At 42.2% G+C, this 16,479-nt stretch overlaps 2 protein-coding genes across 7 annotated transcripts in view; one reads left to right on the forward strand and one right to left on the reverse strand.

The window, feature by feature from the left end:
* si:ch73-103b11.2 (protein outspread) overlaps positions 1-5,541 on the forward strand; it is a 51,646-nt gene extending 46,105 nt beyond the window's left edge. For 5 of the 6 annotated variants that reach the window (XM_063481380.1, XM_063481381.1, XM_063481382.1 and 2 more), the window contains 8 exons: positions 840-987; positions 1,077-1,182; positions 1,392-1,551; positions 1,638-1,745; positions 1,827-1,913; positions 1,994-2,156; positions 2,579-2,664; positions 4,233-5,541. In XM_063481380.1, coding sequence (XP_063337450.1) covers positions 840-987; positions 1,077-1,182; positions 1,392-1,551; positions 1,638-1,745; positions 1,827-1,913; positions 1,994-2,156; positions 2,579-2,664; positions 4,233-4,304 — 930 coding nt within the window. In that variant the 3' untranslated portion in view covers positions 4,305-5,541. Of the gene's footprint in view, positions 1-839; positions 988-1,076; positions 1,183-1,391; positions 1,552-1,637; positions 1,746-1,826; positions 1,914-1,993; positions 2,157-2,578; positions 2,665-2,781; positions 2,865-4,232 lie in introns of all 6 variants that reach the window. The other variant, XR_010094559.1, reaches the window with a different exon arrangement.
* A 4,290-nt stretch (positions 5,542-9,831) lies between these two features.
* On the reverse strand, positions 9,832-15,271 carry prr35 (proline rich 35). The gene is made up of 4 exons (XM_063481385.1): positions 15,198-15,271; positions 14,657-14,702; positions 11,147-12,714; positions 9,832-11,047 (listed from the first exon to the last, which is right to left on the reverse strand). The coding sequence occupies exons 3-4, from the start codon at positions 12,538-12,540 to the stop codon at positions 10,234-10,236; spliced, it is 2,208 nt and encodes a 735-aa protein (XP_063337455.1). The 5' UTR covers positions 12,541-12,714; positions 14,657-14,702; positions 15,198-15,271; the 3' UTR covers positions 9,832-10,233.
* Positions 15,272-16,479: the final 1,208 nt, after the last annotated feature.

Below are 16,479 nucleotides of genomic sequence, written 5' to 3' on the forward strand. Positions count from 1 at the left end.
AACTTTGGTTTACATATAGAAGTCCTCAGGAAACACATTCGTAATGAGTTAATGGCCTCAGCATATTGAATACAACAGGAAAGTTAAAAATCTTGTTGGCCAAAATGCTGTTGCCATCTGAGTTGGAGCTTCAAAAGCTTGCTCAATGAATGACATCAGTAGGTACGTCCATCTTTTATATACAGTCTCTGCTAATGAAAGTGTTGCTAATTAATAGACTAATAGAATTAGTCTGTTAATTAGACTAATAGTCTATACAAGACTATTAAATTGATAAAAGTTTTAGAATTATGTTTCTAAAATGTTTTTATATCTATATGAATCTATACAGACATATAGATATAAACTATGGGTTTGTTGTCTCAGGAAGGTTCTGATCTTTCGGTGAATGGGTATTCTTCAAATCCTGCCGATCAGCTGGGGACATCCTTTTTTGTTTCAAACAAAGAAGCAAAGCAACCAATAGCAGGTTGTCTTGAGTCCTTTCTGACACAAATTGTATTTCAGTTTACTTTAAATACTCATTTGGGCATCAGTAATCATACCATTTCCCACTTTCAGAATAAAGTAGCCTATCAGAGTAAGAGTCTATAAACTAATACTATAAAGTATAAACTGCAGCTTGGCTGGCCTAGAATCTCTATGCTTTACTCGCTCTGTTACTAACATAGCCGATTTCTACTTCTAAAAGTCTTGCATGGCCTCTATCACTGATTTTTGCATGTAGTCGAGTGAGTTATAGATAATTTACTAAATCTGTAGTCAAAAATTAAAATGTAGCTGCAGTGAATGCATAATTCTTTTCGCAACGACAGATTGTTGACTTTTTCTTCCACTAGGCCACATGTGAGCGTGGCTTTGCCGCAATGGAGGAGACACACCAGAAGGTGATCGAAGACCTCCAGAGGCAGCATCAGAGGGAGATTTCCAAACTCATGGAAGAGCGAGAGAGACTATTGGCTGAGGAGACGGCTGCCACGATTGCTGGTAAAGAAAGGGTCTCATCTCTCGTAGCTGCTGTGCTTTGAAGACTGTCATACAGTGACTTGATATATGTGCTCTGTTTTTTAATGTAGCTATTGAAGCTATGAAGAATGCGCACAAGGAGGAACTGGAAAAAACCCAGCGCTCCCAAATAAGTGGACTGAACTCTGACATCGATGAACTACGCTTACAATACGAGTATGTTTTACAAGGGAAACCTAAACTTTGCATCCAGTGTATTTACTGTATCAGTTGGGTGTCAGCATTTAATCTTGACTGGGGCCTAAAAACTGTACTGATGTCTTGCAGTTGCTTTTGGGAAAAAACAGTTTTATTATATGATGAAAGAAGCTTCTGCGCTGTGAAAAACACAAATGCATGTTGACACTGATTATCTGACTGTGTAGGGAGGAGCTGCAGTCCATCCAGAGAGAACTGGAGGTGCTGTCAGAGCAGTACTCTCAGAAATGTCTGGAGAACGCTCACCTGGCTCAGGCGCTGGAGGCCGAGAGGCAGGCCCTCAGGCAGTGTCAGAGAGAGAACCAGGAGCTAAATGCACACAACCAGGTCAGACTCCGCAGTCCTGCACACGTACTGTGAATACAAACCTGTTTGTGTCCACAGGTTTGAATACTTCTCCATTTTTCTAACAGGAATTAAATAACCGGCTGACTGTAGAGATCACTCGGATGCGCTCCTGTTTTAGTGGGGAAACCGCTCACTCGTCGCTTTCCCAGGGCAAAGATGTGTATGAACTGGAGGTATGTTTAAACGAGCACGCACACACACAGACGCTCAACTCATGTTGCTCTGCACCCTAAGTGCCTCTCCCTGTCTTGTAGGTATTGTTACGAATAAAGGAGTCGGAGATCCAGTATCTCAAACAAGAAATCCACTCTCTGAAAGACGAGCTACAGTCTGCTTTAAGGGTAAGCACAGCTGGGCTTCATCTCCCGGAGAGTGATTTAAAAATCTGAGGCCGTATATTCATCCCCGATCATTTTACCAGGACAAGAAATATGCCACAGACAAATATAAGGACATCTACACAGAACTCAGCATTGTAAAAGCAAAAGCAGACTGCGACATCAGCAAACTGAAGGAGAAGTTGCTCATTGCCACAGAAGCTTTAGGTGAGAGGACTGTCGATGGAACAGTTACATCTGGATATGGTGAGTAGAAAATGCTCAGTTTGACTTTAATCTTTGTTCTTATTAGTTCCCATTTATATCCAGATAGCCGTGAAGTCTACTAACATGGCAACAACCAAAGGCTGAGCAAAACTGTGTTAATTATAAATATGTTACAACTATCCAACCAACCACCATTAGTGCCACCCGGGGATTGTCTCTTTTTGGATTGCTGTTGGTTTGAACTGGGGAAAAAAATGCCTTCAATCCTCGAAATGTTTTTAACATTGTGTTGCCATCTTTATCCTTCCTGAGAAAGATGCGTCTTCCTCTTGGTAAAGTTAGGAAAAATTGTTTTAAGATTACTGCTTAAATGCGAACAGATGCTGTCCGTTATATATTTCTTGAAGAAGCATCACCACCTGAAGGTAATGTTAATAATGGGGTCTTTATTGTGTTTTTAGATATCATGAAGTCCAAAAGTAACCCAGATTTCATGAAAAAAGAACAGTCGGCGAGCTCCAGGCATTCACGAGGTTTAAGGTCAAAGGTGAGTGTTTGCCGTGTCATTTGTTCCTTCTGTGGTAGAAACGTGTTCAGAGTCGGTCAGAGGTCATGTTTTACTGAAAGTGCTTCAAGTGTTTCATCTGTCTGTTTTATCCGTCAGTCTGTCACCGAGCAGGTCTCATGGGATAGCTGACACTCCCATTGTGGGGTGATCCCCTCCCAACCCCCGCCCCAACATATGCTGTAGGTATAATGTGATAGACAAACAGCATGCCCTACATGCCTACCTACCTAACTACGCATGATTTCATCTCCCCTCTGACCCCAAACTCTTTCTTTTGGCTCCACCGTGAGCAATCGAAATATGATATTTCAGCTGAATATCAGAGGTGTGAGGGTGTTACTCATCAAAAGATTTTTGGTTAGAGTCCTCTCCTCCTGCGACTGCAGAAACGGTTAAAAGATGAAAAGAAAATGTAGCGCTTTCACATCAATGAAGTACTGAACTGTGCTAGGTACTCACTGTGAGGACTCCCAACTGTCTTTTGTTTTTGTTCTGTGTTGTTTTTCTTTATTTAAAAATGTTTTTTACATTAACAGTTTTTTTTTGTTTGTGGCTGTTTGAATCCTCTGTTTTGGTGTTGTGCATACTCTTACGGTACTGTGCAAAAGTCTTGAGTCACCTCCTCATTTCTTCATTTTGCTTCCGAGGAGCCAGATGTTCAGTTGTTTAATTATATTGTCGTCTTGACCAATAATTTTTCAGGCTTTCTGGGTCCTTGTCCCCAGTACCTGACTATTTTCAGATGACTGCTTTCCTGTTTTTAAGCTACTCAACACTGACTTGAATCATTAAAGTACAGAAGAAGGCACCTAACTCAAGGGTTTAACCAGTTTGGTTTACACAAAACTTGAAAAAAAATGTGTTTTTGCTATTTCTTTAGTTAAAACCCCAACAAATGCCAAGATAACATAGTTGGACAGGCATAACAAATATTCTTACATCAATAAGAGAGACTGTCTCAGCATGGTGTGCAGCGAGTCCTTAAATGTGATTGAAATGGATGGAGAACAAAAGAGAAAAATTTGTGGCCTTAAGACAAAAAAAAGGACAAAATCCTGCCGAGACCTGACACAGATGAGAGATATATTTGAAGGTTCATAAGAAATTGGCTTTCAGGAAGCCATTGTTAACTGAGAACTTTACCTGAAGACTACTTAAAGAAAGCAGAGGAAAGCTTGGCTAAGAGTTTGAGCTGTGTTGCAGAGTAAAGGCGGTGATATCAAATATAAATTGCAGCACTAAACTTGCCATTTTTCCAAGCAGAATATAAATAAATAAATAAGGGCTGGCTCAAGACTTTTTCTCTGTACTGCATTTATGTGGCATGACCATATCCATTTATATTTTTCCTGTATGTCGTGTGTTTTAACCTAAATTAAAGTGTGTCGAGCAGAACACATCTGGGATTAGAAGCTGTGACTGTTTTGTTGTTTCTGACTTTGTGGGTTTTTTCCTTTATGTCTGTGTGTGTTTGTGTGTTCACTCTTCTCTGCCCACATGCGCATTATTGTCTCATAACAGTAAATGACTTTGCTTGTCTTTAACAGAGCCTGAAAGAGGGACTCACTGTGCAGGAGCGCATGAAGCTTTTTGAGGCAAAAGATTCCAGAAAGATTTAACCTGAAACGTTTTTTGCTTTTTTGTTTTTTTTTCCTCTTACCTGCCCTCTGTTTTTCTTTGTTTTGTTTTTTTTTTTTACCCCTGCCGTGCCATCATGGGCTGAAGATGTTGGGGTGGCATCGGAGATCAAGGACTTTAATCTATCTGTTCTAAACCTCTTTCACGTTTTAGCTCGATCTTGTCTCTTATTTTAATTCTTAAAGTACATACACTTACGATCAGGCCGAGTTGGAGTCGTGTCAAAAGCGCTGTGAGAGAGATTAGATTACAGCTTTTCTGTTGATCCTCCAAAATGCCAAAACTGACAGCAATACACAATATGAATAATATATAAATATAAATATATCCCAATATTGAATTAAGTATCTGCTGTATTTTATTATTGTAATAGTGTCTATATCTAATAATTTTTAATGTGCTTAATGTTGCACCAGTTCTCCTGTACATAACTACTGGACACATGTAGAATATGGTTTGCTATTGATTGTTGGGGCATCTGCTGTACTATTTGATTGATATTGCAAAACAATGTGATGCTTACCTTGATATGATGTATGAGTGTTTTATAAAACGGTGTGTCTGCGTGTGGAAGTGTGGGGGGGAGGTGAGATTGCACTTACCTTTTGACTACTTGAGGAGGCTTGTTTTTATTCGTCTCAGAATCGGTGTAGTGACTTCCAGTCGATTTATTGCAGTGCAACCAAACATGCTGACTCGCGTCACATTAGGTGACCAGCCGTGATTTGTTAGCGATACTGGAATTTATTTCTAATTTCTTAAATTCCAACTTTGTTTGCTTCAGTGTGAGAATTATCATCTCCTTAAACCTGAACCTGTTTTTTGGATTTGCATGATCACGTTGCCTCCTTTTCCTACTCTTTGCTTTAGTGTGGCGCTCTAGACAATTATAAGCTTTGCTTTGCAAGTCCTACTGTTGAGATGCTGAGATTGAGATGTTTTACTGTAAGCGGCAGTCTTGAAGCACTTGGCCCAGTCCCTGACCTCTTACTGAAATCTAGTCGTGCCTCAACTGAGTGAAGAATATAGACATCCATGAAACCTGTGCAGCTATGGATACACACTGTATAGTATTCAAACCACGCCTTGTGTATATAAATATATGCCACACGGAAGACTTCTGTGTTTTGTTTTAAAACTTGTACCTTGCTCTCTAGCTCTATAAGAAATATATATGAATATTTTTTATTTTCATTTGAATGTATAACGTCAAATAAATGAAGTGTTTAAAAATCTGTGGCTTGTATTTTTCTTTTTCCAGACTTGGGATTCAGCAGTTTGTGCACCCATTCCTTAATAAATTAATGAAGAATTGTGTATTTAGCTGTAAGGTGTGAGTCTGTGGTGGATGAACCTACTCACTGGACACTAGAATAAGTAAACCTTTCCAGTACCAGGTTGGACTCACTGATTGCCTTCAGAGCTGCCTTTAATTCTTTTGTAGATTCAACAAGGTGCTGGAAATGTTCCTCAGAGATTTTGGTCCATATTAACATGAAGGCTTCACACAGTTTCCATGGTGAGATCCCAAAGGTGCTCTGTTAGATTGACATCTGCTGACTGGAGGCCTTTTGAGTACAAAACACTTTGAGCTTTGTGCCATAGTGCGTTACCCAGATAGGTACACTGTGGTCATAAAGGGATGGACATGGTCAGTAACGGTACTCGGGTAAGCTGTGGTGCTTAAATGATGCTCAGTTGGTTCTAAGGAGTCCCACATTTCCTGAGAAAATATTGCTTTCCAATCTTCAGTATTACCATTCTCTGATATTTGGCATCAAGAAAGTATTTTTACTCAGAGCTCACTGATAGTTTCTCTTTTTCAGTCTCTGAAGAGATGTTTGTTTGGGAACCTCAGCCTGTCTGCCACCAACAACCATGCCACATTCAGAGTCACTTAAATCACTTCTTATTCCCCACTCTGATGCTCACGAGGTTTTCTCGACCATGTCTACGTGCCTAAATGCACAGAGTCAGTATCACAACAGTCAGGATGTTCAGTGTTCCCAGTGCTACCAGTGCCTTAACTCCAGAATCCATTGCTGGATACTACAATGGTTATAATTAAAAAAAAACAAATGTTAAAAAAAAGAAGATTAACTGTCTCTGAGAAATCTGAAGAAAGCTTGAAAAAGGGATTTCCACGGGACTTCAGATGAGGCGGCTGCTGTACAGAACAAAGCTGGTCAGATGTCTAAACTCAGACCCACTTCAGTCTAGGCATGTAGTGGGTAAACTGATTTATTTGTTGAATGAGTAGTGAGCAAAGGTGAACAGAAAAGCAGAGAACATTGACTACCTTAGATTTTCTAGGTCCCGGAAGGAGCCTTCTTCAATAAAGTCGAGGATGTTTAATCTGAGGCTGAGCTCTGTTATCGTCAACAGTTTACTGAGAGACTTCTTGGTTCAGCAGGCTGAACTGTGGGTGGAGCTGGGTGAGGGCACTGAATGCCTTTAACTCATCTGCAACTTGTTGAAAAATAAACTGGCACCAGTCTCTTCAGAGGGATGAACCACTTAGGGTCAATGTTGTGGATTTTGTTCTTATCAAAACTAAATAAAACCAGGAGGTTATGCAGGCCTTTGAATGTGTACTGATGAGCGGTGAGATTGTTTCGATTCAGGGTTTTGAGAACCCTCAAACATAGTACTGGTGGGATTTAGCCTGAGTGTGTTCCCCTTACCCAGTTACAACTGAGCCACATCTCCAAGATTTGCATCTGGAATAATAACCACTTCCAGGGATTACTTTCCATGAAGCTGGAGTTGGGTTCAGATAACTTGGATCCTTTTCAAGTTAACCAGTTTCAAATTAGATTCAGACAAAACTTGAATAAAGTGCAAAAGATGCTACAAAAACAAAGAAATGCAACATTACAGGATCAGAAGGAGGGTTCATAGGTGAGCACTTACATTGTGGTGGATGTGTGAGATGTTGTTGGTTTAGAGCAGGGGTGTCAAACTCAAATACACAGTGGGCCAAAATTCAAAACTGGATCAAAGTCGCGGGCTAACATTAATATTCATTGAAAAAAATCTTCCTCCAAATATTACAAGGAATCTTTTTTTTATGGACTCAAATAAGTTTTGCTGAAAAACTGAATATGGAACAAGCAAAGTTATATGTATAACTTATATAAACGTATATATAACTTGATATTGCACACACGCAAAATCAAAATTCCAATTAAATAACACATCAGTGGAATTCATTTCTTAAATAAAAAATGTATTTGCAGCCTTCTGAATTTAATTTTATCATTTATTAAATTTTCATCATATTCTCCCACCTGTCCAGAAAGCTCCTGTTTTCTGCCTTTCTTTTTGCCATTTTGGTATAGGTAGCATGGCAGTATTTGCATGGTTGCTATGACTATGGTCAACAGAGGACAGGGTGCTAATGGGTCCTGTCGTGACTGACGGGCCAAAACACCAACAGAGCATTCTGGGAATTGTAGTATTAGCAGTACATGCACTGGCAGGCCAGCTCTAATAGTAATTTTGTATGGCTTCGCGGGCCAAATGTAATTAGGCTGCGGGCCAAATTTGGCCCGCGGGCCAGAGTTTGACACCTATGGTTTAGAGCATCCAGGATGTCCAGGTCTCTGAATTCTCCACCTTTTAGAGAAACTAACTGGTTCTAGCTCCGCTCCAGGTGTTTCAGCCTAAGCGATCCACCTGGGATCACTCTGATCTTGTTCTACAAGTTGATTGTAGTTTGTTATCAAGGAGGATGCTAACAAGATCACAGAGGTTAACAGAGTCTCGGTTTGGCCACCACAGGACTTCTGTCTGAGAGCAGCATTTAAAGCCAAGAGTACAGCAGGCTGAGATGTTGAGCAGAAGCACAACAGCTCACAGCATCTTGACATCACAGCTCCTTCAAGACTGCAGTGAGGTCAGGCCTGAGAAATCTGAAAGTGCAGCAAGCTTTATTGGCTCCAACAGCTAAACAAGAACGGATGTTCATCACTATGAGAGAGCTTTTCTTTGCATTCTTGTTGTCACGTACAAACTAGTCAGTGATGTAGTCAGTGGCTGATCTGTGATGATGGTAACGCAATTTTATCTTGTGGCTGATGTCTGAGAAAATATAACCAACGTCGTGCAAAAGATCACCCTGGTGAGTTTCTGCCGTTTCTGTCATTCGTGTTGTTTTCCTTTGTGCTGTCAGCACTGACCCCCAGGGATGCTCATCTGGCTTTGTCCACTTGAGGGCGCTATCAGCCTGGCTCTTACTGTTCCCGAAATAAGAAAGAAAACACACCCAAACAGGCCACAGACGCATGTTTTTCTAAGAAGCATTCAGATTATTTAATTTCACAATCATTATCGAGGTGTTGTTTTTTTCTGGATGCTTTTGCAGAAATTTTCTGTAAATTAAAGGCAGATTTTTTTTCCAGCCAAGGAGAAAATCTACAAATCAAAGATTTATATTATTCTTTCATTTTCTCCTCCTACTACGCTTAGTAATACAAACTACCTTGCACTGATAAAGACTTTCAGCACCTTCATTCTACCCTATATAATATATAATATATAATAATCTATTCATTATTATTATTATTATGTATTTATGGGGATTTCTTTAACTATTTGTTTTTTTTCTGATGGTCATAGGAGAGATCTAAATCTAGTCTAAATTTCTTTATATGTATAACAACAATAAAAAAACTATTCTATTCTAATTATAAGAATAAGACCTAAAATAGATAGAAGAAGAGGACTGTTGTTTTTCATCTTGTTAGTTAGTGCAATGACAAATCATACAGTTTCCATGCACCCATCGCCTTCTGCTTATCCACTTCAGTCACCTTTCCCAGCTGCCATAGGGTGAAGGCCGGACAGGTCGGCTGTTTGTTGCAGAAAACGAAAACATAAATTCAAAGCTTATTGTTCTTTCTTTAGCAGGAAAAAAAAGTGTGATATTGCAGGGACTAAATGTTGAATTTGCTGTTAAAATGAGCAGACAGTCATTTTTGGCCTGACCTCTTGAGGTCAAACATCCAGCGGTGGCTCTTCTGGTCGTGGCAGCTGACCTTTGCTGCTGCGTCTGGAGTGTGATGGTGGTGACGGGGCTAAAAGACGTGGGGCAGCCCTGCTCTCTGCGTTAGTCCTCGGGGGAGACAGGTCTCAAGTTTAGTTTATGTGGAGCCTTGACCTTAGTAGTCGCACAGGTAACCCGGCTGATGGGGCTTTGGCTTTAGGAGCTGGTTCACCTTTAGGACAACGTAGGCAAATTCAGGTCACGGTGCCTCTTTGGATCTGTTTGTCTTTTTTTTTTCTCCCCTGTTTTTCTTTCTATCGATAAAGACTACAATGATAGCATTTGGCTTTGTGATTGCTCACCGTGCAGCAAAATGTTCAAATTAGTACCTTTTCTTTGCAAATATTGATTAAAATCTTCCCATTTTTCATTATTTCATGTGTCTTAATCCCTATTTTGCTCTGTTTTTGGAAAGAATGGATGTGTTTGTGTGTGTAATCCATTTTATTTTCACCCCAACACGACATCATCCATATAAAAACATTAGCCTTTAAAACATTTTACATTAATTACATTTATTTTCAGTACAATATTTACAAATCAGCTCAGAGGATTATCTCTTGACATGATCATTAATGTGCACGATTGTTTAAATTCGCCTGTAAAAAATGCTGATGTAACATTTTTAAAATGTCTAAACGTCCTTTAGTGTATCAGAAAAAAAATCCTCCAGATTTTTCATTCATTCTCTGTTTACTTTATACAGTGCAAAATGTTTCTGTGAACAACTGAGAAACACAGCGACAGTCTTTGTTTTTTTCCAGCCGATGAAAGTCTGAGACATGCCAGTAACCAAAAACAAAACTACACGTGAACCGCTGGATGGGTTCTGTTATATTACAGCCAGAGGAGCAAGCAGAGTTTCAGTTGTCGGTAGCTGTTAAAGGGCTTGGGGGACAGTGGGCTTCGAGTCGCTGTATGGATGGGGGTCTCTTTGGGGGTTTGGCAGAGGAGGAGATGTCGGTGAAAACTACTGATCGGCCGTCGGGGCAGAGCAGGACGCTGGAGTCTGCCTCACACTTGGTGGTTCTGCTTGCCCACAGAGCCTCAGCAGGACTGGGCCTCAGGCCAAGGCCACCAGGAGAGAGGACCTCCGTGTTCACCACTGAAGCCTGACTCATCTTGATCAGCATGTCCAGCGACTGTTTACGACTCTCAAGTGAAGCCCTTATCACCTTCCTCTCGCTCTCATCCTCCTCGTCCTCTCTTCTCTCTATCAGCTCCTCGTCCTCCTCCTCTGTCTCAGTTGCATTTTCCTTAAGACCCCCATCTTCCCTCCTGCTCTGATCGCCAATCGACTCCATCGAGTCCCTCTTTACTGACAGGTCGAGAGGCCCGTCGCTCTGGCGAGCTGTTCGCTCCAAAGCCTGGTGAATGTGAGAAAGCTCGCTGCGGATTTTGTTAAGGTGCTCCCAGAGATGTCTCTGGGCAGGAAGGTCTTCCTTCTCTAGGTGGGAGATTTTGCGCTCGGCCTCGTGGTACTCCTGCAGCGCCTTGGAGAGGTCACCGAGCAGAGCAGCGACTGACTCAGACGCCCCAATTGTCCTGGCGGCAGCGGAGTCCTGGCTGTTGGGTCTTCCACAGGTTGAGAGAGAAGATGTTTCGCTGGTGGGGCTGGTGAGAGGATCGTTGTACCATAGCTCAGTGGGCCGACCTTGAACATGAGCATCCTGCAAACTAAGAAAGAGTGAAAGAAAATAGTTAAATAAATACTCCTAAGAGGTTTAATCGACACCACAACTACTACTACTACGAAAACAGTTCTGAGCTGTTTACCTGTCCGAAGAGAAGAGAAGTTTGTCTGTCCCCACATTAAGAGTCGATGCAGTTTGAATATTTTTCAGAAGGTCTAAAGTCAAGCCCAAGTTTGGCTTCTTCTCCGCAGGGGCCTCTTGGTTTCTTAAAGGAGCTCCTGCCCTCTTCAGACCCCAGCTTGCTCTGCCTTCCTTCACTGCAGCCTGCAGTTTATCCTCCAGCCTGTAGCCCTGATCAGGGGAGTCTCTCTGAGGTGACGCCCAGCCAGCGGGAGTGATGGTAGATCCCGGCCTCACAGCAGGCACTTTCCACAGATTGACTTTGGGCTGGAAACTGGACAGAGGACTTGCTTCTAGAGTGTTTGTTGATGTCTTGAGAGGCTTGCTGGTGTCGCTCTGACTGGATGCCTGTCCGAATGTGTGCTCGCACAGGAAGGGGTAGTATAGTCGAGGGGGGATGAGAGCTCGATCTGCGTGTGCGCTGGAGGCTGGGTGTATCAGCTGAGCGGCCGAGGCCAGGAAGGGGAGCTGGGCGAGCTGTGCGTGGGTCTGGGCCGTGACACTGGAGGCTGCGGTGGGAATAGCTGAGTTCATGTAGGAGAAAAGGCCAGGGCTGATAGGATAACCTACCCCAAGCACTGAAAGGTTAAGCCCAGTGGGGTCCTGGTAATCCACCAGATTTGGTGGTGGGGGGTAACAGGGGATTGAATTATTCACTCGAGGCTGAGGACCTTCAGCTTTGGCTTTAGTGTGGCTGGATGCCAGCAGCCTCCACTGCTCCGACAGTAACCCGGGAGCTGTTAGGCATGTCTTTGATAGCTTATAATGTCTCAGTTGGGCCTCTACCTCCACAGAGCGGGCTCGTAAAAACTGATCTTCGAGGGAGAGCATGTCGTCGAGCTCTGAATCTGGCTGTTTGGTTTTCTTCCTAGTGCTTTCTGCTGCTTCACCTCTGTCGCTATCACCGGAGCTTTCTTTGATCAGCCCAGCGATCTCTACCCCCTCTCCTCGTCCCTCTTCATCTTCTGGTCCCTGGCTGTCTCTGCCCTCGCCATCCTCCTCTGCAGACCTCCTCTGACCCTGCCTTTCCTCAGTGCGAATCACCTGCTCTAGCTCATCCTTTCCGGGAGCGTGCAGGCCATGGGCCTGCTGAAAGGGCCGGAGCTGCTCTGGGTGCAGGATGTTGCCCTTTTTATATGGCCAATCTGACTCTATAAGCAGGGACAGAGAGTTCTTGCACAGGCTGTACTTCATATGGTTGTACAGGTGAGACTTCTCCATGCAGGTGAAGGGGCACTGGAAGCACTTGTAGTTGTAGGGTTTGCCCCACGGCCGGGGGATGTAGTGAGGCTTCTTCGGCTTGCGCTCCTTGTGTTTGCTGGCTGACGTGACTTTGCAGGTGTCATCCTTGGACATGGTTGAGTCTTGATATTTCTAAAGAGCGTGTGATTTAAATTTTGACAATTCAAGCTAGACTTTGAGATATTTCTTTTGCGTCAGAGTACATTTCATTTGTTGTAAGGTTTTCCTTAATTTTGCGGGTAGGTGGCGATGAAGAAGAGCATCTTCTTGGTAAAATTGCAGTTGTACCTGTGAAATAAACAAAAGAGTGGATCATGAATGAAAGCACAGACTGTATATATGATGTTTTGTTCTCTGCGAGTCAGAAGGAGGGATGCGGTTTTCATTTCTGTAAGAAAACAAACTATGAGAGGTAAAGTTCTGCGTGCACTGAAGGGTGATTTATGCCATTATGCACATATGTGTATTATGAGAGAACATTTGTTTTCTGCCTAAGCCGAGGGTTGCCACTAACCTAACTGCAGGGAGGCCCACGCTGCTCTGTTCTCACTGTACCTGCCACTACTCATTAGTTCCAGTGCAGTACCAGGCACTAGCAGGGCCCGGGGCTGGGGGGCAAAGAGGGCTGTCACGGGGGACTCTGCACCTGTGCAGTGGGGTCTCACAGCATTCACAGCCCTGCTTGAGTTCTGGGGCCAGGCCCTCGAAGGCCGGCTACAGGCACCGCACGGCCATGGCTGGGATTGCACAGCACTGGTACGCAAAGGAGAGAAGTTGGGGGTTTGAGGCCCGATTCCTAATGAGAGCCTGGCATCATGCCTATAGGGCGTCATTAGTGCCAGGACTGGGATCTGGGTCAGGACACAGTGCATAGGTTCCACTGCCTCGACTTACTAGCTCTACATTTAGACTGGGGTCATACTTGTTAGGCAATATTAGCAGGGATTATGACAGGTAGCATTTTTTAAGAGTAGATTTAATTGAATTTAATTTCCTTCTGATTGGAAAATATCAAAATATACATATATTTATTTACAGTTAGACATGTCTCACAAAAGAGGCCAATTAAACCTTTAAAACTTGAGCACCTTTAAATATTATTACTGAGCTTTTACACTACTTTTAAACATTATGCTTCGTTTTATGAATAAACAGGCAGATTTATTGATTAATTTTATTTTTAATTTTCTTCTGCATGTGTTAAGCAGGCTCATCTTTTGGATTTAAGAACAAATAGTCCCTGTAGATTTTTTTCCCCTTATTCCACTCTCTTTTTTTGCTCCTCTTCATCTTTTGTTATTTCATTAGTTCAGAATTTAGTTTAATTAACATCACTTCATTCCAATCCTTTCAGATAAATTCAAAAACATTTTTTTCCCCATCTGTGAAATTGCAGAAACTTTGTGATCTCTTTGTACTGCGAGCGAAGCCATTGGGTGAAGCCTGCAGTGAAAAAGAAGATGCAAGCAGGCTAGTGCTCAGTTTAAAACACTCTGCTTTGGGGGCTTTTATTTTGCCGCTTTTCCTCGGGTCTCTCAAAGATGAAAGTCTACGTGAAGTTCAGGGTCCACGCTGAGGTAAAAAAGAAACTTCACCAACTCCTTTTTCTTTAATGCACGGATCTCTTCCAAGATTAGAAACAAAGGAGAGCCAAGCAAACACAGGTGACGGCGTGGATCATCATCTGTGAGTCCATGAGACGAAGGGTAACAAAGGATGGCTGCTGCTCACCACTTTCCCAACTGGATCCCCAGAACTGGCCCGTTAGTGGGTGACCATTTGATTGGCTCAATTGTTCACCCCGGGGCTCTGACCTGAGCTTTGGGCTCATAATGGAGTCTAACAGCTGCTGCTACGAGCCAATCAATAAAAATCATTTTTACAGTAGATTTTTTTCCCTCTTCTGGCCACCGCTATCCGCTCTCCTCTCCACCGACTGCGCTCTTTGGCCCCCCCGCTGCCCATATCTGAACCCTGTGGTCTTGTTTTAAGCTTTTAGGGACAATGATCAAACAAGCTTAACAGCTTGAACATCTATTGTTGCAATTAAGGAGGCTCACCACACTAAAAGCTTTGACAAGTTACATGCTACAGCAATCCCACCGCTGACAGCAGAAAGGGACTGGCTTATTTTTTTTAATGCACAGGAAGTCGATGCATGCAAAGACTGCAGGGGAAATTATTTTTTAAGCTCTCGTGTTTAATAAATTCATTAAGTTTAATACTTTACCTAAGATGATAGCTGGGGTGAGCTGTCACTCCCTCTGAGAAAAGTTCTAAAAGAAAAAAAGAAGACAAGAAGATTTTTATGTTGACTTTCTTCTATGATTAAAAAAACATCAATTTACTGTAAATTTACAAATCAAGTAATATTGATATATTTGCATTTAATTTTTTTTAACCAAATTTAATAGAAATTAAAATGATGATGAATTAAAATAAGCTGACAATAATTCATTTTAACACCACAGAAATGTATTTATCCAGTAATATTAAAATATACATATATATATAAGATTCTGATTTTAAATCAAAATAGTAATGTAGTTTAATTAAATCTATAAATAATGACATCAAAGCTCACTTTTTTCAAAATTAAAAAAAAAAACAAAGGCATACAGCAGGACATAAAACAGCATCAAACATTTCTGCCCTGCAAACAAAAGCAGCATTTAAACAGGCCTCTTCTTAACTTCCCTCTAAAATATCGCTCAGCCTTCACAAACAAACCTTGCTTCTTAAAGGAAAGGAGGAAGCGTATTCATTCATACCTAAAGTGAGCGTCCCGGTGTGGCTGTCTGTCACTCCTCTGCAGCGGCAGGGCAGCGCGTCCCGCTCAAATGGGAGCGCAGGAGCGAGTGTGGAGATATATATTGACTGGGAGCATTACCCTGAGGCGCTACAATACAGCAGCCCCCCCCCTCTCCACCCTGTTTGCTCCCCCCCTCTCCACCTCTCTGGATTGTCAAGTGTGGTCTCCACCTTGCAGTCAGAATGCAATATAACAATTTACACAATGCTGGCAAAGGTTAGGTTAGTGATGGCTTCTTGTTACAACGTAACAGAGGACAGAGGGGGTTAAATCCTCCATAACTGATACGTAATACTAAGAAGACTGACTTCTAAGGCTGACTCTGGATATTCAGTATTTTATTATATTGGATTATGAGAAAAAGCTCTTATGAATGAACTATTTTTAGGCTTTTTACTTAAACATTGTTTAAACTTCCTTGATTCTAATATCTGTGGTTTTAATTATAAACCTTTAATTTTTAATAATCAAAAGCCACCAGAAAATATTCCTTCTTTTCATCTTATCTTGTGTATACTAAGCGTTAAAGTCCACAGTGGAGATAAAGGTGTGTTTTGTGGAGTGGTTAGTGGCTGTTTCCGCTTCACCCGCCTTTACCTCCATCACCAGCTACGTTTAAGGAACCTGTGCTGAGGATGATCAGTGCAGCGTGTCGGGGAACGGGTGGTGTGAGGTACAGCATCTCATCCACATACAGTGACTTAGACATGACGCTTGCATGCACATATTCCCAGTTTAATAAAAGCCGTGTAAGCAGTGTACTCCTTTTATGTATTCCAGAGTAGGATGTTTGCAGTATTTTCCAGGTGAGAGATATGCTGACATGATTTGGGTTTTCAGAGCAGCCTTTGGGCATGTATACAGTACATTTAGATTTGCCTGTTTTGGGTCAGGTTTGTCCACCAGTTTGCATTCTTATCTCAAAGGTCTCCACTTCTACAGGAGCTGGTATCAACAGGTTTTTGGATATGCAAAAATACTGCCGGCTCAAACCTTTTCAAGAGCTTTTACAGCTTCGAATTCATGTCTGTGCATGTAAACACGGACATTCTCACTCCTCTCCTAAATCTAATCCCAGCCTCTCAGTCTCTTCTCTTCACCCCTTCTTTCATTCTCCCTCCTCCATCCATCCCTGACTCTCGTAGCCTGTGGCGGGCTTTGGGTCGACTTCAGGTTCTTAGTTTCTCTCTTCGGGCTGGGTGGGAAGCACGCACGCGAGCCCCTTTGAGAAATGTCAGTGT

Source organism: Pelmatolapia mariae, linkage group LG8 (assembly GCF_036321145.2).
Source record: "Pelmatolapia mariae isolate MD_Pm_ZW linkage group LG8, Pm_UMD_F_2, whole genome shotgun sequence".
Taxonomy (NCBI): Eukaryota; Metazoa; Chordata; class Actinopteri; order Cichliformes; family Cichlidae; genus Pelmatolapia; species Pelmatolapia mariae.